The sequence below is a fragment of the Lynx canadensis genome, chromosome A2, assembly GCF_007474595.2.
Source record: "Lynx canadensis isolate LIC74 chromosome A2, mLynCan4.pri.v2, whole genome shotgun sequence".
NCBI classification, from domain to species: domain Eukaryota; kingdom Metazoa; phylum Chordata; class Mammalia; order Carnivora; family Felidae; genus Lynx; species Lynx canadensis.
The window spans coordinates 129,164,826-129,191,459 of NC_044304.2; the positions used below are offsets into that span (position 1 = coordinate 129,164,826).

A 26,634-nucleotide genomic window follows, 5' to 3' on the forward strand; every position below is an offset into this window, starting at 1 on the left:
GAGATAAAAGATGAAAGTAACTTGGTGCTTAAAAACACAAAGGCACGTTTGTCATTAAATCAAATTGGATTCGAAGACTACACCTTCTTTCCTCATTTTTTTTTTCCTCTCAGTATTGGGAGAGGAACTTGGGAAGCAACACATAGGGAATAAAGGTTATACGAAAGCCTCTTCTTTAGGGAAGGCTTGAAAGAAAATTTCCTTGACGTTTTTCTCTCCCTCTTCCAGTATTTTGAGTTACTCCAAGGGCTCTAAACTGGGATCAAGGCCTAGGGATTCATTCGTGGCTACGATCATGTTTGTCAGATGTCTCTGTCTTATGTTACTCACTTCAAAGAACTAGGGCATGAATTTGTTTATTCACAGTATTGCTTTAAAATAATTTTTTTGTACATTGATTTAAGCTGCCAACCTCTCAAAAGACCACTAGAGAAACCTGATTAAACAAAGCCACACCTGTAGATGTGCTGTGGTAAGGGAGAATACAACTTTCCCAAAATTTTACTATTGAGATCTCAAAATTGGAAATTACAAAAGGGTATTTAAGGGATTTGGGACTTGGGATGAATCACTTTAAGATGGATCTGACAAGAAGGGGAACTAGTCTTGATACTAGACAACATGACATATGACATAATAGCTTTGGATTAGTGGACAAAGCAAAGTGAGAGTGTTGAAGTCAGTCTTGATGAGTAAGCTGTGTCTGGTCAGTTCACAGTCTTCATTTCCAGAACAGTTACTGCAGCTAGGTTAATTTTTGCTCAGTTGCAATGTTGTTTAACACAGGTATGGGGAATTAGGCTGGTTTAAGTTCACATTGGTCAGTGTTTAAAATGTCCCACCAACTTTCTTTCCATTACTGTCATCTCTTTTCCCTACCAACTTCTAATTTTACTTCACTCTCAAGATTTTTTCAACTCCTCTTTATCTTCACAACCATTTATATCCTTTTCCCTCAGAAACACAGAAACAATTTAGGACAGAAAGAACTCTTATGACTGAGGGGACTATATTTCATCTCAGGAAGACTTAATAGGCTCACAAACTGTAAAAATCATTAACTTTCCCTCTGACTATACTTGTTACTCTTTTAGTCTTTTCCCACATCCTTTTCACCTCCTTCCCTGCCTGTGATATTCTTTACATGTGAATTCCACTGCACTCAACTCCACCTGCCCCAAACCACCCACAAAACAAATGAATGGAAATCAGGCAAGAAGGGAGAGTAGAACATAGATTGAAAATAGAGCCATGAATAGTAAGCACTCCTGGAAGCTTTTTTAAAGAATGTGTTTTTTCTTGATGGATTCCCGTTTCCCAGTTTTCTATCTTGGTTTTTCTTGCATATGATATATGAAAGTAATTAGGAAGGATTTCTTGTTATATAAGGAGAAGAAAGAGCCAAAATACAAACTAATCCCTAAAAGAGCAGCACAGAGATTATACTGAAACAGATTGCAATATCATTGTCATGGTGTTATTTATACATTTTCCAGGAAGGTGTGGATGGGGAGCAGGAAAGCAGAAAGCTATTGCTTTATCCTTGTTTCTTATATCCTCCTCCTCACTTTCATTTTTAAAAATTTGGAAACTTTCAAGTCTATTGAAAAATTGAAAGAATGAGGTGATGGGCACCTATATGGCCCTCACTTATATTCAACGATGTAAATATTTTTGTAGTATACCTAACCCCAGTAGTATTTAACTCCTAATACTTCCACATATATTTCCCAAGAATAATCACATCTCCCTATAGAGCCACAATACCTCTGTCACCATTGTCAATATATTGATGATTGTTGGCATTTGGTATAGAATTAGACTCATTTCTCTATTGCACATGCAAGATATCCCACTAAAAAAGGGTTTGGCTCTTTACACTTAATTTTAAAATATAATGGGAATGTCAAATTTCTTCACTCAAAGAATATTTTGTAATGATCTAATCTCTGGAAATAAGGTTTGATAATATTTTCCAGGTGATTTTAATATACCTGTCTAGTTTTGAAAAGTAAAAGCCATATTTTCCTCTCCAGTCTTTTGTTTTCCAGCTTTATTGAGGTATGATTGACAAATAAAATATATCTACTTAAGGCATACAACATGAGGATTCACTATACATATACACTGTGAAATAATTACCACAATCAAGCTAAAAACATGGGATGATATTAAACTGAAAAAAAAATTCTGTATAGCAAAGGAAACAACACAATGCAAAAGCCGCCAATGAAATGGAAGAAAATGTTTGCAATGAATTATTTTTCTATTGTATTTTTAAGGGGCTCCAGGGCTCAAAACATCCTGGGCAAAGCTCAGAGATCACCAGTGGGATGACTGCACATAGAAAAGAAGTTGAAAGATCCCTAGAGGATGCTAATAGTAAGAAGTTGAGAAGACGGAAGTAACCTACCAAGGCTACTGAATAGGAAATGTTAGAGAAGTATAGGGACACCAAGAAATAATCACTTCACAGGAGGCAATAAAGGGAGGCAATAATAAAATTATAAGGGAGTGAGTGAAAAGCAGTATCAAATTGTTGAGAAGTCAAATAAAATGAGGGGTGAGAATTGACTTTGGCATATTGGAGTTTTTAGTGACCTTGGTATGCAAGATTGTATGTGAATGGTGGGAGTCAAAGCTAGAATGGCTTTAGTTTCAAAGGAAATAACAGGGAAGGAACTAGAGACCAAATATGTGGGTAACTCTTGAGATGTTTTGTAAAGGGAGAATAGATCTAAAACAATGACTAGATTACAAGGGGGCATGTGTCAAGGGAAAGAGCTGTTAGGTGGGAGAAACTATAGCATATTTACATGCTAATGGGTATGATTAGGAGAAAAGGAAAATTGAGGATATAAGGGAGATGAGTCAGTTACTGTAGGAATTTCCTTGACTACATTAGAAGACTTGGATCTCGTACACATTGGACATAAGATAATTCTTATGTTTACTTTTTTTTCCCAAGTAATTGGTACTATAGTCTGGGTGTATTTTCAAATTTACCTTCCTAGTCATGAATTTAATTTTCTGAAATGGAAAAGTGCATTTTAATTAGTTTATCCATAAAAACAGGAAAGAAGCAGAGTATATGGATTCCTCTTACTTCTTATATATTCTCATTAGATTGAAAGCAAAGTCAGTGGTAGAGGGTGAGCATTAGGAGAGGGTATAAAAGATTTGTGAGAGGAAAAGATACAAACTCTCTTTTAAGAAGGTGAATAGATGAATTAGATAAATAAAGCAGGAGAGGAATAGACACGTGCTATGGTTTGGGGCTGGACGGCATTTTTTATCTATGACCCGTCTCCACAAAAGAGTAACGCTCTGTATTATGAATGCAGAAACTGTGGCAATACGAGAAAATGGATGAGAAGAATTTTGTTCTTGCAGAGAGGAGTGGGGTTGGGATGATCTAAGGGGAAATAGGCATGCTTAACATTCCCATTCTCCTCTGTGATCTTGGAGAAATAATGTTTCACCAGAAATACAGGATATAAGTTTTGTGAGATATTGAAAAGAGAAGAACTAGAGATATGTGTTGGAGAATGTCAGTTGGACCTTAGTTATTATCAGCCCTTGGATGTTGTGTTTGGAGATGAACTCTCTTATTATGGTCTTTAGGTTTTCTGTGTGTACTTCCAGCTCTCTGTGGTTGAATCTAGAATCTTTGCAGCTGGGGATTGGATCTTCCCCTCCTTTTAAGGTCTTAATAGGACTTAAAGACTTGCTAATTTTGTGATTAAAGGTGTATAATGCAATAATAAGATTGCTATAACTTCAACATAAATGTGAGATCAAATTAATATAAAAAAAACAACAGTAGAAGCTCTGTGATCATGTAAACTATTCAGCATATATGATATTTTTCCTGAGTTTCGTATATTTTCCCAGATGAGTTTGATACTCTTCCCATTTTGTCCTGCTAAGTGAAAGTTCCCATCCTATAATCTGTCCAACTGCCTGTATATCAACATGGTTCAGAATGGTATCTTGCATATTTGAAAATCAAAAATTGAGTAATGAGCTGATTTTGAGACTGAAATGTGTGTAAGGTTAACAAATTTGGCCAATAGTGACCTTAACCTCCTAGAAATGGATATGATAGTCTTGGCCCAAAGCAGAGCTGACCCAAAGATAGTTCTTTTAAAAATTATACTAAGAATTCTTTTCTACAGAAACCTCTACTAATTAACCTACATTATTAGGGTAGATTTCGTTGTGCTAATAGACTTTGCCATTTCAGTGACTTTACACAATAGAAAGTGGTCTCTTGCTTACTCTCTGGTCCTGTGAGGAAGTTCAGGTGGGTTTTTTCTATGTCAGATGATCATTCAAGGACCCATATATTTTTCCATAGTGTGTTTCTGTTACTGTTAGGGCCTTATAATCATGAATATCTCACTGCAAGAAATGGGAAGAGCCCAGAGGAGCCCTTCAGAGGCTCTATGTGCCAGGCACATTACAGTCACTTTTAATCATAATCTGAGTTGGCAAGAACTTAGGAACATGGTCATAACATGGAAAACAACTCAGTAGTATTTAGGAAAAAGAAGATGATGATTTTTGTGAACTGTTTAAAGTCTCTGACATAACAATGAATGAGATAGTGACTATGTGAAAAGGACATTAGTGAGGATTTTGTTTTTGAGAGACTTTCTCAAGAGATTTTACTTTTAAGATATACATTTTGGGGGTGCCTGGTGGCTCAGTTGGTTAAGTGTCTGACCTCAGCTCAGGTCATGATCTCACAGGTGGTGGGTTCAAGTCCTGCATCGGGCTCTGTGCTGACAGCTCAGATCCTGGAGTCTGCTTTGGATTCTGTGTCTCCCTCTCTGCCCCTCCCCACTCACACTCTGTCTGTCTCTCTCAAATATAGATAAACATTAAAAAAAAATAAAAGTAAAAATTAAATTTTTAACAAAGATTTATTATGGCTTTAAGGAGGAAAATGTGGGGTGTGTGAGGGTGGCTTTTGCTGAAAAATTTGTGGTTTGGCTCACTTATATAACTTGGATTTAATGGAAGAGGAGAGAATTTATAGGACTTCAAAAATGAAGACCCAAACTGGTGACAGAGAGGTCTCCAAGTTCTTTTATTTTAATTGAGGTATAGTTGACATTTAACAATAATATTAGTTTCAGATGGACAACAGAACTCAGTATTTATATAGGTTGTGAAATGGTGACTACAATAAATCTAGTTAATGTCCATAATCACACAGTTAAAAACTTTCCTCCCCCCCCCCCACCCCGGTAAGAACTTTTAAGATCTATTCTGTGAAGCAACATACCATACAGTGTTATTTTTCTTTTTGCCCCTTTTCACCACTACTTTTTAAATTTTTTTTTCATTTATTTTTATTATGAAATTTATTGTCAAATTGGATTCCATACAACACCTAGAGCTCATCCCAACAGGTGCCCTCCTCAATGCCCATCACCCACTTTCCCCTCCTTCCCACCCCCATCAACCCTCAGTTTATTCTCAGTATTTTAAGAGTCTCTTATGGTTTGCCTCCCTCCCTCTCTTTTTTTTTTTCCTTCCCCTCACCCATGGTCTTCTGTTAAGTTTCTCAGGATCCACATAGGAGTGAAAACATATGGTATCTGTCTTTTTCTCTATGACTTATTTCACTTAGCATAACACTCTCCACTTCTCTCCACGTTGCTACAAAAGGCCATATTTCATTCTTTCTCATTGCCAAGTAGTATTCCATTGCATATATAAACCACAACTTCTTTATCCATTCATCAGTTGATGGACAGGTATGCTCTCTCCATAATTTAGCTATTGTTGAAAGTGCTACTATAAACATTGAGGTACAAGTGCCCCTATGCATCAGCACTCCTGTATCCCTTGGGTAAATTCCTAGCAGTGCTATTGCTGGGTCATAGGGTAGATCTATTTTTAATTTTTTGAGGAACCTGCACATTGTTTTCCAGAGCGGCTGCACCAGTTTGCATTCCCACCAACAGTGCAAGAGGGTTCCCATTTCTCCACATCCTCGCCAGCATCTATAGTCTCCTGATTTGTTCATTTTAGCCACTCTGACTGGTGTGAGGTGGTATCTGAGTGTGGTTTTGATTTGTATTTCCCTGATGAGGAGCGACATTGAGATCTTTTCATGTGTCTGTTGGCCATCTGGATGTCTTCTTTAGAGAAGTGTCTATTCATGTTTTCTGCCCATTTCTTCACTGGATTATTTGCTTTTCGGGTGCGGGGTTGGGTGAGCTCTTTATAGATTTGGGATACTAGCTCTTTGTCTGATATGTCATTTGCAAATATCTTTTCCCATTCCGTTGGTTGCCTTTTAGTTTTGTTGATTGTTTCCTTTGCAGTGCAGAAGATTTTTATCTTGATGAGCTTCCAATAGTTCATTTTTGCTTTTAATTCCCTTGCCTTGGAGATGTGTCAAGTAAGAAATTGCTGCGGCTGAGGTCAGAGAGGTTTTTCCTGCTTTCTCCTCTAGGGTTTTGATGGTTTCCTGTCTCAAATTCAGGTCCTTCATCCATTTTGAGTTTATTTTTGTGAATGGTGTAAGAAAGTGATCTATTTTCATTCTTCTGCATGTTGCTGTCCAGTTTTCCCAGCACCATTTGTTAAAGAGACTGTCTTTTTTCCATTGGATATTCTTTCCTGCTTTGTCAAGGATTAGTTGGCCATACTTTTGTGGGTCCAATTCTGGAGTCTCTATTCTATTCCTTTGGTCTATGTGTCTGTTTTTGTGCCAATACCATGCTGGCTTGATGATTACAGCTTTGTAGTAGAGGCTAAAGTCTGGGGTTGTGATACCTCCCACTTTGGTCTTCTTCTTCAATATTACTTTGGCTATTCGGGGTCTTTTGTGGTTCCATACAAATTTTAGGATTGCTTGTTCTAGTTTCAAGAAGAATGGTGGTGCAATTTTGATTGGTATTGCATTGAATGTGTAGATAGCTTTGGGTAGTATTGACATTTTATCAATATTTATGCTTTGAATCCATGAGCATGGAATGTTTTTCCATTTCTTTGTATCTTCTTCAATTGCCTTCATAAGCCTTCTATACTTTTCAGCATACAGATGTTTTACATCTTTGATTAGGTTTATTCCTAGGTATTTTATGGTTCTGGGTGCAATTGTGAATGGGATCAGTTTCTTTATTTGTCTTTCTGTTGCTTCATTATTAGTGGATAAGAATGCAACTGATTTCTGGACATTAATTTTGTATCCTGTGGCTTTGCTGAATTCATCTACCAGTTCTAGCAGACTTTTGGTGGAGTCTATCGGGTTTTCCATGTACGGTATCCTGTTATCTGCAAGAAGTGAAAGCTTGACTTCATCTTTGCCAATCTTGATGCCTTTGATTTCCTTTTGTTGTCTGATTGCTGATGCTAGAACTTCCAACACTATGTTAAACAACAGCGGTGAGAGTTGGCTTCCCTGTCATGTTCCTGATCTCAGGGGGGAAAGCTCTCAGTTTTTCCCCATTGAGGATGATGTTAGCTGTGGGCTTTTCATAAATGGCTTTTATTATGTTTAAGTATGTTCCTTCTATCCCAACACTCTTGAGGGTTTTTGTTAAGAAAGGAAGCTGAATTTTGTCAAATGCTTTTTCTGCATCAATTGACAGGATCATATGGTTCTTATCTTTTCTTTTATTACTGTGATGTATCACATCAATTGATTTGAGAATGTTGAACCAGCCCTGCAGCCCAGGAATGAATCCCACTTGATCTTGGTGAATAATTATTTTTATATGCTGTTGAATTCGATTTGCTAGTATCTTGTTGAGAATTTTTGCATCCATATTCATCAGGGATATTGGCCTATAGTTCTCTTTTTTTGCTGGGTCTCTGTCTGCTTTAGGAATCAAAGTAATGCTGCTTCATAGAATGAGTCTGGAAGTTTTCCTATCCTTCCTATTGTTTGGAACAGCTTGAGAAGGATAGGTATTATCTCTGCTTTAAATGTCTGGTAGAATTCCCCAGGGAAGCCATCTGGTCCTGGACTCTTCTTTGTTGGGAGATTTTTGATAACTGATTCAATTTCTTCACTGCTTATGGGTCTGTTCAAATTTTCTATTTCTTCCTGTTTGAGTTTTGGAAGTGGGTGCGTGCTTAGGAATTTGTCCATTTCTTCCGGGTTGTCTGGATTGTTAGCATATATTTTTTCATAGTATTCCCTGATAATTGCTTGTATTTCTGAGGGATTGGTTGTAATCATTCCATTTTCATCCATGATTTTATCTATTTGGGTCATCTCCCTTTTCTTTTTGAGAAGCCTGGCTAGAGGTTTGTCAAGTTTGTTTCTCAAAAAACCAACTCTTGGTTTCATTGATCTGCTCTACAGTTTTTTTAAGATTCTATATTGTTTATTTCTGCTCTGATATTTATCATTTCTCTTCTTCTGCTGGGTTTTGGGTATCTTTGCTGTTCTTCTTCTAGTTCCTTTCAGTGTGCTGTTAGATTTTGTATTTGGGATTTTTCTTGTTTCTTGAGATAGGCCTGCATTGCAATGTATGTTCCTCTCAGGACTGCCCTTGCTGCATCCCAAAGCATTTGTATTTTTGTATTTTCATTTTCATTTGTTTCCATATACTTTTAATTTCTTCTCTAATTGCCTGGTTGACCCATTCATTCTTTAGTAGGGTGTTCTTTAACCTCCATGCTTTTGGAGGTTTTCCAGACTTTTTCCTGTGGTTGATTTCAAGTTTCACAGAATTGTTCTCTGAAAGTGTGCATGGTATGACCTCCATTCCTGTATACTTATGAAGGGCTGTTTTGTGACCCAGTGTGTGATCTATCTTCGAGAATGTTCCATGTGCATTCAAGAAGAAAGTATATTCTGTTGCTTTGGGATGCAGAGTTCTAAATATATCTGTCAAGTCCATCTGATCCAATGTATCATTCAGGGCCCTTGTTTCCTTATTGATCCTGTGTCTAGATCATCTATCCATTGTTGTAAGTGGGGTGTTAAAGTCCCCTGCAATTACCACATTCTTATCAATAAGGTTGCTTATGTTTGTGATTGTTTCATGTATTTGGGGTCTCCCGTATTCGGTGCATAGACATTTTTAATTGTTAGCTCTTCCTGATGGATAGACCCTGTGATTATACAATGCCCTTCTTCATCTCTTGTTACAGCGTTTAATTTAAAGTCTAGTTGTCTGATATAAGAATGGCTACTCCAGCTTTCCTTTGACTTCCAGTTGCATGACAGACAGTTCTCCATCCCCTCACTTTCAATCTGAAGGTGTCCTCAGGTCTAAAATGAGTCTCTTGTAGACAGCAAATAGGTGGGTTGTTTTTTTATCCATTCTGCTACCCTGTGTCTTTTGGTTGGAGCATTTAGTCCATTTACATTCAGTGTTATTGTTGAAAGATATGGGTTTAGAGTCATTGTGATGTCTGTAGGTTTCATGCTTGTAGTGATGTCTCTGGTACTTTGTGGTCCTTGCAACATTTCACTCACAGAATCTCCCTTAGGATCTCTGTAGGGCTCATTTAGTGGTGATGAATTCCTTCAGTTTTTGTTTGTTTGGGAAAACCTTAATCTCTCCTTCTATTCTGAATGACACATTTGCTGGATAAAGGATTCTTGGCTTCATATTTTTCCTGTTCTTCACATTGAAGATTTCCTGCCATTCCTTTCTGGCCTGCCAAGTTTCACTAGATAGGTCTACTACTACCCTTATGTGTCTACCTTTGTAGTTATGGCCTGTTTATCCCTAGCTGCTTTCAGAATTCCCTCTTTATCCTTGTATTTTTCCAGTTTCACAATGATATGTTATGCAGACGATTGATTCAAGTTATGTCTGAAGTGAGTTCTCTGTGCCTCTCGGGTTTCAATGCCTTTTTCCTTCCCCAGTCAGGGAAATTCTCAGCTATGATTTGTTCAAGTACACCTTCAGCTGCTTCCTCTCTCTCTTCTTCTTCTGGAACTCCCATGATACGGGTATTGTTCTGTGTGATTGCATCACTTAGTTTTCTATTTCTTCCCTCATACTCCTGGATGTTTTTATCTTTTTCTCAGCTTCCTCTTTTTCCACAATTTTATCTTCTAATTCATGTGTTCACTTCTCTGCCTCTTCAATCTGTGCTATGGCCGCCTCCATTTTATTTTGCACCTCATTTATAGCATTTTTTAGCTCCTCATGACTCTTTCTTCATCTCTTGATCTCTGTAGCAGTAGATTCTCTGCTGTCCTCTATGCTTTTTTTTCAAGCCCAGCGATTAATTTTATGACTATTATTCTAAATTCTTGTTTTGTTATATTGCTTAAATCATTTTTGATCAATTCGTTAGCTGTTGCTACTTCCTGGAGTTTCTTTTGAAGAGAATTCTTTCGTTTCGTCATTTTTGGTAGTCCTTGCGGTGGCTCCAAACTGCAGGACACTTCCCTTGTGTTGTCCCGAGTAACTTGTGATGGTGGGCGAGGCCCCAGTCAGACCCAATGTCTGCCTCCCAGCCCACCGGTGGGGCCACAGTCAGACTGGTGTGTACCTTATCTTCCCCTCTCCCAGGGGCAGGATTCACTGTGGAGTGGTGTGACCCCTGTCTGCGCTGCTTGCACTGTCAGGCTTGTGGTGGTGCTTCAATAGGATCTGGCATATTAGCCCTGGGGGGATCCACAAGGTGCTTAGGGGCGGGAGGGGCAGCCTGAGCTCCCTTTGCCATGGGTGGTCCCCTGCAGGAGGGGCCCTGCAGCACTGGGAGGTAGGCAGACGCATCCACTGGGAGGGAGGAATGGATCCACAATAGCACAACATTGGGCGTTTGTGTGGTGCAAGCAAGTTCTGTGACAGGAACTGGTTCCCTTTGTAATTTTGACTGGGGGATGGGAGAGGGAAATGGTGTTGGCCAGTGCCTTTGTTCCCCCACGGAGCTGAACTCTGTCTTCTGGGCTCAACCATTCTCCCTCCCATTGTCCTCTCGCCCTAGTCACAAGAGCAGAGCTGTTGAGTTTTAACTTTCCAGATGTTAAGTCCTGTTGGCTGTCAGAACTCACAGAGTCTGGCCCATCCGTTTTTGCAAACCAGAGTTTGGGGGCTCTGCCTTGCTGGGCGGGCTGCCCCTCCACCTCCCCGGCTCCCTCCTGCCAGTTTGTGTAGCATGCACTGCCTCTTTACCCTTCTTACCTTCTTCCGTGGGCCTCTTGTCTAAGCTTGGCTCTGGAGAGTCCATTCTGCTAGTCTTGCAGCAGTTTTCTGGGTTATTTAGGCAGATGTGGGTGGAATCTAAGTGATCAGCAGGACAAAGTGAGTTCAGCATCCTCCTATGCTGCCATCTTCCCAGGTCTCCGGTGTTATTAAATATAGTCACCATGCTATGCATTACGTCCCTATGACTTATTTATTAACTGGAAGTTTGTACTTTTGACCCCCCTTTATCCATTTTGCCCACCCCCATGCCATACCAACCCACCAATCTGTTCTCTGTATCTATGAGCTAATTTTGTTTTTTAGATTCCACATGTAAGTGAGATGATGAAGTATTTGTTATTCTCTGATGTATTTCACTTAGCATAATGTGGTCAAGGTCCATCCATGTTGTCAAAGACAGTGAAATTTCCTTCTTTTTATGGCTGAATAATATTCCATTGGATATATACAACATTTTCTTTATTCATTCATCTATCAATGAATATTTAGTTTGTACGCATGTCTTGGCAGTTATAAGCAGTGCTGTAATGAACATGGAGGTGCTTACATCTTTTCAAATCAATGCTTTTTCTTCCAATAAATTCCCAAAACTGGAATTGCTAACTCATGTGGTAGTTCTGTTTTTAATTTTTTGAAAAACCTCCATACTGTTTTCATAGTTGCTGCACCAATCTACAATCCTGCCATTAGTGCAGTGTTTCATTTCTCCACATCCTCAACATTCGTTTTCTCGTCTTTTTGATTCTACCCATCCTAACAGCTGTGAGGTGATATCTCATTCTACTTTCGATTTGCACTTCCCTAATAATTAGTGATGTTGAACATCTTACCATGTGTCTGTCATCTGTAGGTTCATTTTGGAAAAATGTCTGCTAAGATCCTCTGCCCATTTTGTGGGGGGAGGGTAGATTTTGCTTTCTTGTGCTATTAAGGTATATGAGTTCTTTATATATTTTGGGTATTAATCCCTTATCATATATATGGTTTGCAAATGTATTCTCTCATTCAATAGTTTGCCTTTTTATTTTGTTGATACTTTTCTTTGCTGTGAAGTATGTTTACATTAATGGGTTCCTCCCCCCCCTCCCCCCAACTTTTGGTGCCAATTCCAAAATACATCACCAACACTGACATCATGGAGCTTATTGCCTATGTTTTCCTCTAGTTTTACAATTTCAGGTCAATAATTTGAGTTAATTTTTGTGTATGGTATAAGATAGTGGTCTAGTTTACTTCTCTTGCATGTGGCTATCCGGTTTTTCCAACACCATTTTTTGAAGAGTCTGTCCTTTCCTTGTTTTATGTTCTTGATTCCTCTGTCATAACGTAATTGACTGTATAGGTGTATGCCTATTTCTGGGCTCTCTGTTCTGTTCCACTAATCTATGTGTCTCTTTTTATGCCAGTACTATACTAGTTATGAAATACAAGTTGGGGAATAGACAGAAATAGAATTGATCAGGACAATGAAGATATAACAAAAGATTTTAAGCAGATCTACTTTTAAAAACATTAATTTGGGGGCTTATGGGTTCAGTCGGTTAAACCTCTGACTCTTGATTTCTGCTGGGCTCATGATCTCATGGTGGGAGAGAGCAAGCCCCTTGTTGGGCTCTGTCTGTACTGACAGTGTAGAGCCTGCTTGGGATGCTCTTTCTCCCTATCCTCCTTCTTGCATGTTCTCTCTCTCCCTCAAAAAAAAAAAAAAGTTTTTACCAACCTTGGTACATAAGTACTTATTGATGTTTGCTGAATGAGCTATTAAAATGCTAATGAAGTATTATTAGTAACATACACTGTTACTATGTGTATGGTTTTCTGCTGTTTCTCTTTGCATTCCAGACCAAGGAAGTTTGCATCTACATTTGCAAGAGTAAATATAGACTTGTATATAGGAATTTACTTCCTTATCTATGCAATTTACAGCATCTATTATGCTAATATTACTCCACGCTGCAATTGGTGATTTCAGTATCATAAAGTCGGAAAATCACTGGGGGACTAATAAAACTTGGTTGACCTGGAGTAACCACTTTCCATTTCACTCAGAAAATTTTACCAAATAGTGACTAAATACTGCTAAACAGGTTTATTCATCAATGTGAAGGGGCATGAGATCACTCAGCAGTTTTGGATTTAAAAGGGCCAATAAGAAAGGTTTACTTGTATTGATAGAATTAGTTCTCCATTACTTTAATTCCTTGCTTCCAAGAAAAAGATAATACATTCCTCATTAATGGAGGTATAGGTTAAATGATAAATACCCAAAACAGTACCTGAGCAAATCAGTATTTTATTTTTACATCACAGTTTACTGTTCTTCCTAACTGGTGGTCAGTGTATTGTAAATACTGTCAATCATGACATAATTCCCATCACTACATGTTTCATCTTAAGAGTAAATGACATTACTCAATTACTTTCATCCAGTATTAATTTTCATACTCTTTCACCAGCAAGCACCAAAATTAAAACTCAGCAATCAATGGGATAAGTATACATAACAAAGATTCTCAGATTTATCCCCAAATTAAGACATGGGAATAAGATTTTCATATTCCCAAAGGTCTAAACAATAGGGTATTACAATTAAACACAAAATCAGCTGATATTTAATACTGTTTAAAACTCTTTAATAATATGGATCATCTCATTTGAAACAAGCTTTGCCCTTTTGAAGGCTCATCCATTACTTTTCCTGTGATTGGTGGTGTTGGCCTCCCAATGTCAGCAGATGAGGGAGACCCATGCCATCATTCTGCTTCGCTCTGAACTAGTAAACGCTCTGGAGGAAGAACAGATTCCAGTTTCTGCCAGCGCTCTGGAGGCCACAAGATATGTGTAGCATGGGCATGCAGAAGTCCTAGGGAAACCTGAACCCATGAGAGACACAAAGAACATAAGAAAAAAATTACTTAGATGATTAAAAATAGTAAACATTTAGATGGTACTTTTCTAGGTGTAATGTACGGAAGTATTGATAGAATGCCTTTAATCCTCACGAATCATTTTAGGTAGGTATTACCCCCATTTTGCACATGAGAAAACAAAATTAAGGTTGGTTAAAGAGCTTACCAAAAGTGCTATAGCTACCACGGGGTGGAGGCTGGCTTCTTGGCTGAGCCATCCAACTCCAGAGTCTGCATGCAACCTTAAACACACTCCTCCCTAACCACCTTGCATACACCCAGGAAACATAAATCTGGTTTGCATTCTCAGAATCTCCTATATAACTGCCACTATTTTAGAGGGACTGGACTTTGTGGAAAAGTCAGAGACATGAAAAAATATTTTTCCCACCTACTGGCTGAGCAGCAGAAATTAGATCTTGGAAACTACAGGAAGCAAGATGGAACTAGTGCTCCCAGAGGGAGGTGGAAAACCAAGGGAAAGCCAGCAATGGAGGATGGGAAGCAGGAAAAAGAATCAAGTATAAAGATCATGACAGAGGGCAAAGAACCCCCATCAGCAGAGATGTGCCAGGATTAAAGTGGAGGTAACTAGAGGGAAGTCGTCTTGGAGGACTGAAGGCTGAGCCCTTAAAGACAGCTTAGGTTTCCATAGGGACATGAGCTTCAGTGAGCGGAAGAGTGGGGCAAACCTGTCTAAAATGCAGATCCAGGTTCTATTTTCACAGATCACCCTTCAACAAAGCAGAAGCAGGGTCTAGAAATCTGTATCTTTTGTTGTGGATGCTATTTTTGTTATTAGATAATATTTAATAGCATTTAAAAGTTTACAAAATACTTACATTCAGCACATTATTTAGTGCTAGCTGCAAACCAAATACTATGGGCCCACTTTTTATTTTCAAATGTTTTCCTATAAATTGAAGCTCCATAGAGATTAGCATACAAGACCGCTTTCATTGAAGTTCTATTTCCTAGCATCTGCATTCAGGAAAATATGTTGCACAGAGACTCAAAGAACTGGATGTCAAGTGAGAGATTCTAAAAAGGCAACTAGAAATACATTTTTTTTTTAAAAAGTAGAAAAAAAAAAAACCCTTCACAACAACTTGGAATACAAACAAAATAAGCCCAAAGTCTATGAAGAAGCCCCGAGAGCCCAATAAAGGAATATTACTCTGAAAATCAAACCTGCAGAAAATTTGAAAATGTGGTAGAAAAAAAAAATTCACCCAAATTCACCATTTACATTTTGTTGCATTTGTTCCCTTCTCTTTGTATGTGTACCTGTGTACATATTTTTTGAACCATTTGAAAGTTGCTGACGTTCTGAATTTATTCCTAATTTTCCACATGTATCTCCTCAGAACTAAGACTCTTTACTACATAAACATAATACATTCTATGTAATATATTAATGATCAATATTGCTTACAACAATCAAAATTTTCCAACTGTTCCAATAATGTCTTTTATAGCTATTTTTTAAGTTCTTAATCAAGGGTCCAGAATTACATCATAATTGTCATGATTTCTGTTTGGGGCTGTTGCCTTGTAAAATACCCTACATTTAGAATTGCTCGACTTTTCCCTTCCTGAATAGATTCAAGTGAAATGTTCTTGGCAAGAACACAATGTGCTTGATAGTGTATTCTTCCCATTCTGTCATGTCAGAAGGCACAAAATATCTGTTTGTCCTCTTGTTGTGACATGAATGAAGTTGGATAATTTGATTAATGTGATATTGACCAGCTTTCTCCACTATAAACAAACTGTTTTCCTTTTGTCATGAATAACTAAGCTGTGGGATGATATTTTGAAATATTTCACTATCTTGCATCAAAATTTTATCCAATCATTTCACTGTCTCTGAAAGAAGCTGGTTTTTCAATCATCTGATAGTTTTAACATCCATGGATGATCCTCCCTGAATCAGTTATTACATTGATGATTACACTAGTGAGTTTCCTAATTTATTATTCCTTTTATATTTAATAGCTTTCATTTTTCTCTAAAGTGCTTCTCCTTCTAATCCTAAATTCTTTTAATATCAAATATTTTTAATTTCAAAATATGTTATGAGATTTTGGTTTAATGCTCCAATGTCCTCAGAGCAGTGGGGAGGTTCTTGATCAATGATGGACATATCTCCATCAGTCTCTGAGCACTTCCTTTTTGGTACCACTGAATGCTGTAGGCTTACTCGTACTTGATAGTGGTTCAGCCTGATATTTGACATCTCATTAAAGAGGCTTGGTTTTACCAAGGAATACTATTTAGAAACCAAAACCTGCTACTATAGGTACTTATTGCTCTGAGGGTGTCAACATTCAAAGCCATTTCATAGGATAAACATTAAAAAAATACAAAACCCTAGGGCTTTCCCTCAACTTTCCCCATTCTATATTTCTAGCTCCTTTCTTCCAGAGTGAGCACTCAGATTTCCAACAACTACCAGTTTAGTAAAATCAAGGTTTCTTTGAAATTATTTTAATCCTTAAAATACATCTCATGTTAAGGGTATATTTATTGGAATTTGTCCTTTTTTCCTCCACAGTGTAGATTTGCTTCTATTTGTATTCAATTTTAGTGTGCTTTTGATATCCTTTTGGACTCAGTATTTTTTTTGAATATTTAAACATTTGCATGGTTCAGAAGTTAAAATTATTCTTAAAAGGTGAGGTAGGCAGAATGCCCCCCAACACACAGTTACTCTGTAAGGATTACCATATCCTAATGGACTTAAAGTTGCTGATCAGTTGACCTTAAGATAACAAGACTATTCTATAACATTATATTTGGGTTCATGGGATAAGAATCCTTAAATGTAGGTAAGCTAGGCAGAAGGGTCAGATTTAGACAGAGATGTTGTACTGCTTGATTTTGAAGATGGAGAAAAGGGCCATGAGCCAAGGAATGCAGGTGGCCTCTAGAAACTAGCAAGGAAACAGATTATCCCCTATAGCTGTCACAATAAATGTAGCCATGCGGATACCTTGATTTTAGCCCAGTGAGATCCATATTGGACTCATGACCTCCAGAACTGTGAAATAGATTTGTTTTAAGCTACTGTATTTGTGGTAATCTATTGTATTAGCAATGGGAAACTGATACAAAAAACAATATACACAAATTAATTCTCATCCACCACTGCACCTCTATAGATTAAGTATTTTCATCAGTTTTTGTTGTTGTTTCTTTTTTGGAAAAAAGAAACATTCTCTTATTTCCCCCTTTTTTTCTCATACCAAAGGTAGAACACTACACATTCCCTTTTATAACATCCTAGAAAACATTTCCTAACATTTCATAGAAAGGGAGCATATGGTTTTTACAACCCTACCCCATCCTCTTAGTGATTCTGATTAACCTCATTGGGAACCTAGGATCTGAATTTTCCACTTAGCATCACACCCAGAAAAAGTGAACTTGACCAATTTTAAAGAATCCCTTCAATATATTCTGAAACATGCTAAGTAACCATTCCAAACATGTTAACTGCCAGGAACCTCGATCTAAATGGTCTGTCATAGTAAAGTTTTTATCTATTTTTGTTCATGTCTGGGCTCAGTGGAGCTATAGGACAGCTGGTCTCCATCCTCTGCACAATAACCCTTTTTAGATTTGATAGCTGCTACTCAGTTGTTCCTCAAGCCTTTATTTGCGGTTCCAAGTTGTTTTAACTTTTTTTTCCTATGGTTGAGTTGCCAGTCTTTTAACTTTGCAGAACCCTTGCCAATATATTTGCTTGCTTTCTTGGTGACTGGATTTTTTTAAATCAACATTCATTTTACTAAAACCTAGAATTCTTTTATTCTAAACATTTATTAGGTATACTACTCACTTTCTGAAAAAAATTTCATCTTTAGAATTATGAATGTGAAAATTCTCATAGATGTAGAATATTAGTATGGTTTAAAAGTATTGGATGGAATGCAATATTTAAGTGTTTCTTTAAGAAACACTAAGGTACAGAGAATGCCTATATACTCTCTTAGCAGTCTTATCACAGATCTTTATTTTTTTATTGATATGCATACAGACATGCAAAGGGTACAGCGAATGAAGGACAGAAAAAATCCAGAAATAAAGGAAATATTTAAAAATTAAAAGCTATACTTGAAATAAACCAGCTTTCGTTTCCATACATACCATACTAGGCAGGGTCCTCCAGAGAAACAGAACTAATAGGATTTGTGTGTATATAGAGAAATGTTTATTTTAAGAATTTAACTCATGTAATTGTGGAGGCTTGGTGCTTTGAAAATCTAATGTGGAAAGGCCAGAAGGCAGAAGACTCAGGAAAGAGCTGCAGTTTAAGCTCAAAGGCAGTAGTCTCCAGGCAAATCCCTTATTGCTTGCGGGTAGTCAGGCTTTTGTTCTAAGCAGACCTTCAGCTGATTGAACAAAGCCCACCCACCTATTGGAGAACAATCAGCTTTACTCAAAGTCCTCTAATCTAAATGTAAAACTCATCCCAAAAACACTCTACAGAAACAACTAAAGAGCTGGGCACCTAGGCCCAGCTAAAGTGACACACTGAGAGGCTAAGAGAAAAATTACCAGGTGTACTCACAACTGCAAAGAAAAGATCTTTCCCTTCCCCTGCCGTTCCCGAAACCAGCCAGGGCGCGCCCGGTCATAGTCTGCCATAAAGGCGGGAACCAATCAAGTTCTGCTGAGCATTCAAATTTAAATGTCAGCCTATAACAACTCTGTAACCTCAAAAAAATCCCTAACTTGTTTGTGCCTGTCTATAAAAGAAGCTGTAAGATCCTTGCTCGGGGCCTCTTGCGTCACCGGGCGACGAGTGCGCAGAGGACCGGGTTCGAACCTGCAATAAACGACCCTGGCCCCTTGGCTTTGGCTCTGGACTCTGGTGGTTTGTTTTCGGGGGGTCTCTTGAATCGGGGCATATCAACACAAAGTTAACCATCACACCTAACAAATATAATCCTCCTCCCTGTCGCTTACTCAGTGTTACCCTCAGTTCTTACTACACACAGGTCAGTGTTCTGAATGACTCAGTCATTCTGATGCATTTAATCCTCACAATAACTGTGTGATGCAGGTTCTATGATGGTCTCCATAGTAGAGGAAACCTAGGCACAGCAATAGGTTCTTTTGAGCCAAGACTGAAGTGCATGCCCCCTGGCTCTTGAACCTATCAAGATCTACCATGTAATTTATTTTCCAAATGAGACACTTTGTCAAAGGGAGCCCTTTTAAATTAAGTCAGGATAATAGTAAAATGGGGCTGTCCTGGACAAATCAAGATTGGGTCAACTTAATTATACTGCTTTTGAGTTTTGTTAGGTCCCACATACTTTCCCGAAACACCTAGATTGATCATAATGGAAATGCTTGTTACAAACTGAATTATTTTTCTCAAAACTCATAGGTTGAAACCCTAATCCCCAGCACCTCAGAATATGAGTATTTGGCGATAGTTACCTCTTTAAAGGTTCTAAGTTAAAATGAGGCCATTAAGGTGACCCTAATCCAATTGGGCTGGAATGGTTGTTAGATGAGGACATTAAGACACACAATCAACAGGGTTGCATGTGGGGACACAGCAAAAAGTTGGCCATTTGCAAGACAATGAGAGAAGCCTCCCAACACCAAAACTTTCTGACACTTGCCCTTGGATTTCTTATCTCCAGAACTGTGAGAAATTTTCTGTTGTTCAAGCCATGCAGTCTATGATATTTGATTATGGCAGCCCAACACTAATATAGACATGAATAAACAGGAATACCGTGCTCGAAGCTAGTTCCATAACGTGCCAATAATCACTCAAAATAGGGAAACAGGTTGAAGACAGAAAAAAAGTTTTTTTTTGTTATTAAAAAGAGAGATGCTGAAGCATGCAAAGGCATACCTAGTTTTATTAAGCTTTGCAGCAACCCTGTGGTGAGCAAGTCTATCAGTGCCATTTTCCAACAGGATTTGCTCATTTGTATCCATGTAGTATTTTGATAATGCGTACATTATTTCATAATTTTTTTATATTTGTTATGGTGATCTGTGATATTTAATGTTACTACTCTAATTGCTTTGGGCCTCCACAAGTTGCGCCTTTTTAAGACAGCAAACAATTGATAAATGTGTGTTGTGACTGCTTCACTGGCTGGCTGTTCCCCCATCACTTTACCTCTCCTCAAACCTCTCTGTTCCCTGAGGCACAACACTATCAAAATTAGGCCAATTAATAACCCCAAATGGCTTCTAAGTGTACAAGTAAAATGAAGAATCACAGGTCTCTTACTTGGAATCAAAACTATAAATAATTACACTTAGTGAGGAAGCATGTCAAAAGCCAAAATAGGCCAAAGCTAAGCCTCTTGTGCCAAACAGCCAAGTTGTGAATGAAAAAAGAAAGTTCTTCAAAGAAATTAAAAAGCTACTCCAGTGAACACACAAATGATAAATAAGTGGTAGCCTTACTGCTGATGTGGAGGAAGTTTTAGTGGTCTGGATAAAAGATCAAACCAGCCACAACATTCTGTTAAACAAACACCTAATCCAGAGTAAGGCCCTAACTCTTCTCAATTCTATGAAGGCAGAGAGGAAAGGAAGCTGCCGAAGATAAGTTTGATCTAGCAGAAATTGGTTTATGAGGTTTAAGGATAGAAGCCATGTCCATAACAAAAAAGAACAAGGTAAAGCAGCAAGTTATCCAGAATATCTAAGATAATTAATGAAGGTGGCTATATTAGTGAACAGATTTTTAATGTAGATTCAATAGCCTTTTATTGGAAGGAGATGCTGAGATGCTAACTAGGGTTTTCATAGCTAGAGAGAAGTCAATGTCTGGCCCCAAAGAACAGGCTCTCTCTCTTGTCAGGGGATAATGCAGCTAGTGACTTTAAGTTGAAGCCAATGTTCATTTACTATTCCAAAAATGCTAGAACCTTTAAAGATTATGCTAAATTTATTCTGCCTGTGCTCTATAAATGGAACAACAAAGCCAGGATGACAGCACATCTGTTTACAATGTGGTTCACTGAATATTGTAAGCCCTCTATTGAGACCTACTGCTTAAAGAAGAAAGTCCTTTCCAAATATTGCTGACAATGCACCTGGTCATCAAAGAGCTCTGATGAAAATGTACAATGAGATTAATGTTTTCATGCCTGCTAACACAACAACTATTCTGCAGCCCATGCATCAAGGACAGGTTTGGACTGTCAAGGCTTATTCTTTAATAAGTCTTATTCTTTAAGACGATAGCTGCCACAAACACTGGTATCACTGATGTATATGAGCAAAGTCAACTGAAAACCTTCTGGAAAGTATTCACCATCCTAGATGTCATTAGGAACACTTAGGATTCATGGAAAGGGGCCAAAATATCAACATTCACAGGAATTTGGAAGAAGTTGATTCTAACCCTCATGGATGACTTTGAGGGGCTGAAGACTTCAGTGGAGAAAGTAGCTACAGATGTAGAGGAAATAGCAAGAAAACTTGAATTTGAAGTGGAACATGAAAAAGTGACTGCATTGTTGCTATCTCATTATAAAACCTTAATGGATGAGGAGGTGCTCATCATTTTATGAATGAGAACAAAACATGGTTTCTTGAAATAGACTGCACTCCTGGTGGAGATTCTGTGAAAACTGTTGAAATGACAACAAAGGACTTAGAATATTACAGAAGCTTAGTTGATAAAGCAGCAGCAGGGTTGGAGAGGATTGACTCCAGTTTTGAAAATGCATCAAATAGTATCACATGCTACAGAGAAATTGTTCATGAAAAGCAGATTTATGCAACAACTTTCACTGTTGTCTTATTTTAAGAAATTGTCACAGCCATCCCCCCCTCCAGCAACTATCAACACTGAGGCAAGACTGTCTACCCCCCCCCCCGCCACGCACACAAAGACTTTTTGAAAGTTCAGTGGATTAATCTTCTTTAGAATATATTTTTTAATTAAGGCATGTAAACTTTTTAGGCAACATTATTACAAATTTAATGGACTACAGTATAGTATAAATATAACCTTTATATGCACTGAAAAACTAAAAAATTCATTTACCATGCCTTGGTGTAGTATTCACTTTATTGTAGTGATCTAGAACAGACCCTATAATACTCCAAGGTATAACTAAAATTTTTTCAATAGGTTTTGTTACTTTGACCAACCAACCTAACATTTTACTGGGACTTAACTCTACCCTATGCTCTTTTGTGTCCCATGTGTAGCTATGTCTCCTTTTCAATGGATTCACAACATTTTTAGGCATAAGAAATCCACTTTTACAGTAAATTTTTGAACACAACAGAAACTTATTAAATTAGAAATCCTAAGCAGATCATTGTTTTTTTACTGTCTGCTTAATGAGAAATTTGCCCATCCACATATATTAATAGGCCTCTTACAATAACTGTTGCCCATAGATTTAGAATCAATGATCTAGAATGATCTATTTTAATTGTGCATCCTACCAGTAAAAAATATTGGAGAACTGACCTCTATATTTACACATTTAAAAATTATATATAATAAAAATTATTACAATTAGTACTAACAGTCCATAAAACCAAATGTTAGTAAAGCTCCAACTCTTGTTTTTTAGTTCAGGAGTACTAATTTTTTGTTTTTGTATCCTGGGGATCATTATACACACCCCTTGTCTAGTCTCACTCCCCTCTTTAGAGATCTCTGCTCTAGGAAACACCAAAAATACTAGCTGAAAATTGATCAGCACTATCAGTCAACTAGTTTGTTTTGTCCACACAATGCCAAAGAAGCACATGGACTGAACTGCCTGCCTTTGATTGAATTGGATCCACAGAGAAGTTATGTTGGCATGTCGTAGACACAACCTTCATGAGCCCAGCCTTTTCTTCAGGTGCCAAAGAAACAGGTGTGCATTATTTTGGTTCTCTCCACCCCCTATTCATAGACCATCAGTCTTCCAATTCCTGGCTTCAGGATACCCTCTTCTCTTGAAGGAAGAGCTTGAAAGGATAAGATAAGGACAAGCAAAAGCATAAGAGTCCACAGGATAGAAAGGGAAACATAGGAGAGGAAGAAGATGATGACTGTTAATGGAAGCAAAGACTTTTTAAAAAGGCCATTCAGAACTAGAGCCAGGGTCAGAAATGGACCAGGATGAAAAATGAGATGAAGCACAAAATTTCATTTGATTAAAATATTTTCTTAAGAAAAAAAAAACACATTTTATATAATCACTACTAGCAAATAAAGTCAGTCTTTGATGAATTTACTTAGCAGTATAAGAGAGAAAAATCTCCACATAAACAAGGCAGCAGCCACATGATATTCATTCTGCATTATTAAATTACCTACAATTCTGAAGGTCAAGTCAAACTGAAACAACGCTGGAACTTGGAAGAACACTGTTTAAATGAATTGCCGATTTCCCAGAACTTAAAGAAGTCAGCCAGCTTTCCACTCTGTCGTCCAACATCCTTTATACCCACATCTTTCCAAACTTACCTACATGATTTCTCAGTATGCAAGTTCTACTCTAAGGGCCTCCATGGTATACCCAACTCCACATATCATGCCCACCTTCCTGCTTCTGATGGCTTCTGTACTCAGTTTGTAATCCTCTTCCTCATATCCCTGGGACCTTCCTATAAAACCCAGTGTAGCCTAACTTTTCCATGGAGCCCTTCCAGCCACCGCAATTCTCAACCATTTGTTCCTTTTTAAGGAACTGAGGCCTGGTGATTGTCTACCCAATATCAGGTTCTTAAACAAGAAAAGAAAGGGACTTTGGGGGAAAATGACAGAGTAGAAGGAGCCTAAGATCACCTCCTCCTATGGATGCAACTAGATAACACCCGTATCAGTGTAAATTACCCAGGAAAAGACTCTCCACAGCAAAATGTGGAGAAGAGGTCATATCAAAGAGGGTAGGAAGAGCAGGGATATGGTTGGGATCTAAATGGACTTGCAGGGACTGTCATCAGGAGGGAGGGACACCTCAGGCATGGAGGCCTGTTGTGAGGCATGGGAAACCTCACCCAGAAGATGAATTCCCGTAACATTTGGCTTTGAAAACCAGAGGGGTCAAATTTCATGTGTTCTTACAGTAAGTGAGGCTTAACACCTGGAACTTTCAAACTCAGCAGGCTGTGCTCTGGGAGAGCAGGGAAGGCTAGAGGAAACTGAGTCCATGCCTTTAAAGAGCACAACAAAGTGCTCTGCAGAGATACAGCATAGAAAGAGCAGTTTGAAAAATGGCTGGGGTATAAAAGAGGGAAATTTGTTTACTTATCTTAGGGCATGTGCTGGAAGGGGAGGATCCTTGGGAGATTTCTCAGGAAAGAAAAGTGCTGGCAGAAGCCATTTCATTCCCCCACCCCCAGCTTAGACATGCAGCCTATAGAAACCAGGGCCAACACTTACTACCTAGCTTGCTAACAGTGTACCCACACACCTCCATCCTCATGCTTCGACTACTCCACCCCTCCAACCCTTCCTGCCTTGGTTTGGGGCAGCTGTATGTTCCCTCTTGCAGAATGCAAACTGTAAGAGAAGAGAGCAAGAGAAGAAAGGAACAGAGAACTACCGCAACAACCATAAACCAAGTAACAAAATGGGAGTAAGTACATACCTGCCAATAATTAGTTTGAATGTAAGTGGACTAAACACTCAATTCAAAAGACACAGGTTGATGGAATAGAAAAACAAAACAAAAAACAAGATCCATCTATACACTGCCTACAGGAAACTCATTTCAGACCTGAAGAAGCATGCAAATTCAGGGGCACCTGTGCGGCTCAGTCAGTTGAGCAGCCAGCTTTGGCTCAAGTCATGATCTCACACTTCAACAGTTCATGAGTTGAAGCCCCGGCATCGGGGTCTCTGCTGGCACCACAAGCCCGCTTCAGATCCTCTCTCTGCCTCTCCCCACTTGTGCACATGCTCTGTCTCAAAAATAAACATTTAAAACAAAAAAGAAACACACAAATTCAAAGTGAAGGAATGGAAAAGCATTTATCATGCAAGTGGAAGTGAAATAAAATGGGAGCAGCAATACTTACATCATACAAAATAGACTTTAAAACAGACTGTAATGAGACAAAGGACACTATATAATCATAAAAGGAGCAATCCAGTAAGAAGTTATAACAATTGTAAATATTTATGCACCCAACATGAAAGAAACAAAATATATAAAGTAGCTAACAACAAACATAAAGCACCTAATAACAGTAATACAATAATAGGGGACTTTAACACCCCACTTACATCAATGGATAGATCATCCAAAAGGAAAACTAACAAGGGAACAGTGGCTTTGAATGACATACTCAACTAGATGGATCTAACAGATATATTCAGAATATTCCATCATGAAAGAGCAGAATAAACATTTTTTTTCTGGAGACCGTTCCCTGTGCACTTGAATAGATCACATATTAGGCCACAAAACAAGTCTCAACAAATTTAAAAAGATTAACGTCATATCATGAGTCTTTTCTGACCAAAATGCTATGAAATTAGACATCAAACAAAAGAAAAAATCTATTTAGACTATAGATGCAAGAAGGTTAAATAATATGCTACTAAACAATTTATAGGTCAACCAAGAAATCAAAGAGGAAATTAAAAAGTACATGGAGATAGGTGAAAATGAAAACAAGATTCTAAAATCTTTGGATTGCAGCAAAAGCTGTTCTCACAGGGAAGTTTATACCAATTCAGACCTACCTCAAGAAGTAAGAAAAATCTCAGAAAACAACCTAACACCTGAAGGAGCTAGAAAAGAAAAAAACTAATCCCAAACCAGCAGAAGTAAGAAAATAATAAAGATGAGAGCATACATTAAAAGAAAACAGAGAAAGGACTCAAACAAAATCACATATTAAAGAGGAGAAATAACAACCAAAATATGAAAGATTATAAAAGATCATTAAAAATTATATGCCAACAAATTGGACAATCTAAAAGAAATGGATATATTCTTCAAAACATAAACTCCAAAAACTGGAGCAGGAAGAAATAAAAAATTTGAACAGACTGACTACCAGTAATGAAATTAAATCAGTAATCAAAAAACTCTCAGGAAACAAATCCAGGACAAGAGAGCTTCACAGGTGAATTCTACCAAACATTTAAAGAAGAGTTAATACCTATTCTTCTTAAACTATTCCAAATAATAGAAGAGAAAGGAAACCTTCCACATTCATTCTAGGAGGCCAGCTTTCTCCCTGATACCAAAACTAGATAATGATACTACAAGAAAGGACAACTATAGGCCATTATCTATGATGAACATAGATGCAAAAATCCTCAACAAAATACTGACAAACTGAATCCAACATACATTTCAAAAGTCATTCACCACAATCAACTGGGATTTATATCTGGGATACAAGGGTGGTTCAGTATTTGCAAATCAGTCAACATGATACATGTGTCAACAAGAGAAAGGATAAAAAAATATGATTGTTTTCATAGGTAGAGAAAAGAATTTGACAAAGTACATTGATTCATGATTAAAACCCTCAACAAAGTAGGTATACAGGGAATATATATCTCAATATAATAAGGGACATATATGAAAAACCCACAGTGAACACTATACTCAGTGGTA

At 37.9% G+C, this 26,634-nt stretch overlaps 1 protein-coding gene across 1 annotated transcript in view; it reads right to left on the reverse strand.

The window, feature by feature from the left end:
* Positions 1-13,421: 13,421 nt before the first annotated feature.
* Positions 13,422-26,634, reverse strand: part of IMMP2L (inner mitochondrial membrane peptidase subunit 2) — an 885,960-nt gene continuing 872,747 nt past the window's right edge. The window contains 1 exon segment of the mRNA XM_030308243.1: positions 13,422-14,017. Coding sequence (XP_030164103.1) covers positions 13,898-14,017 — 120 coding nt within the window. The 3' untranslated portion in view covers positions 13,422-13,897.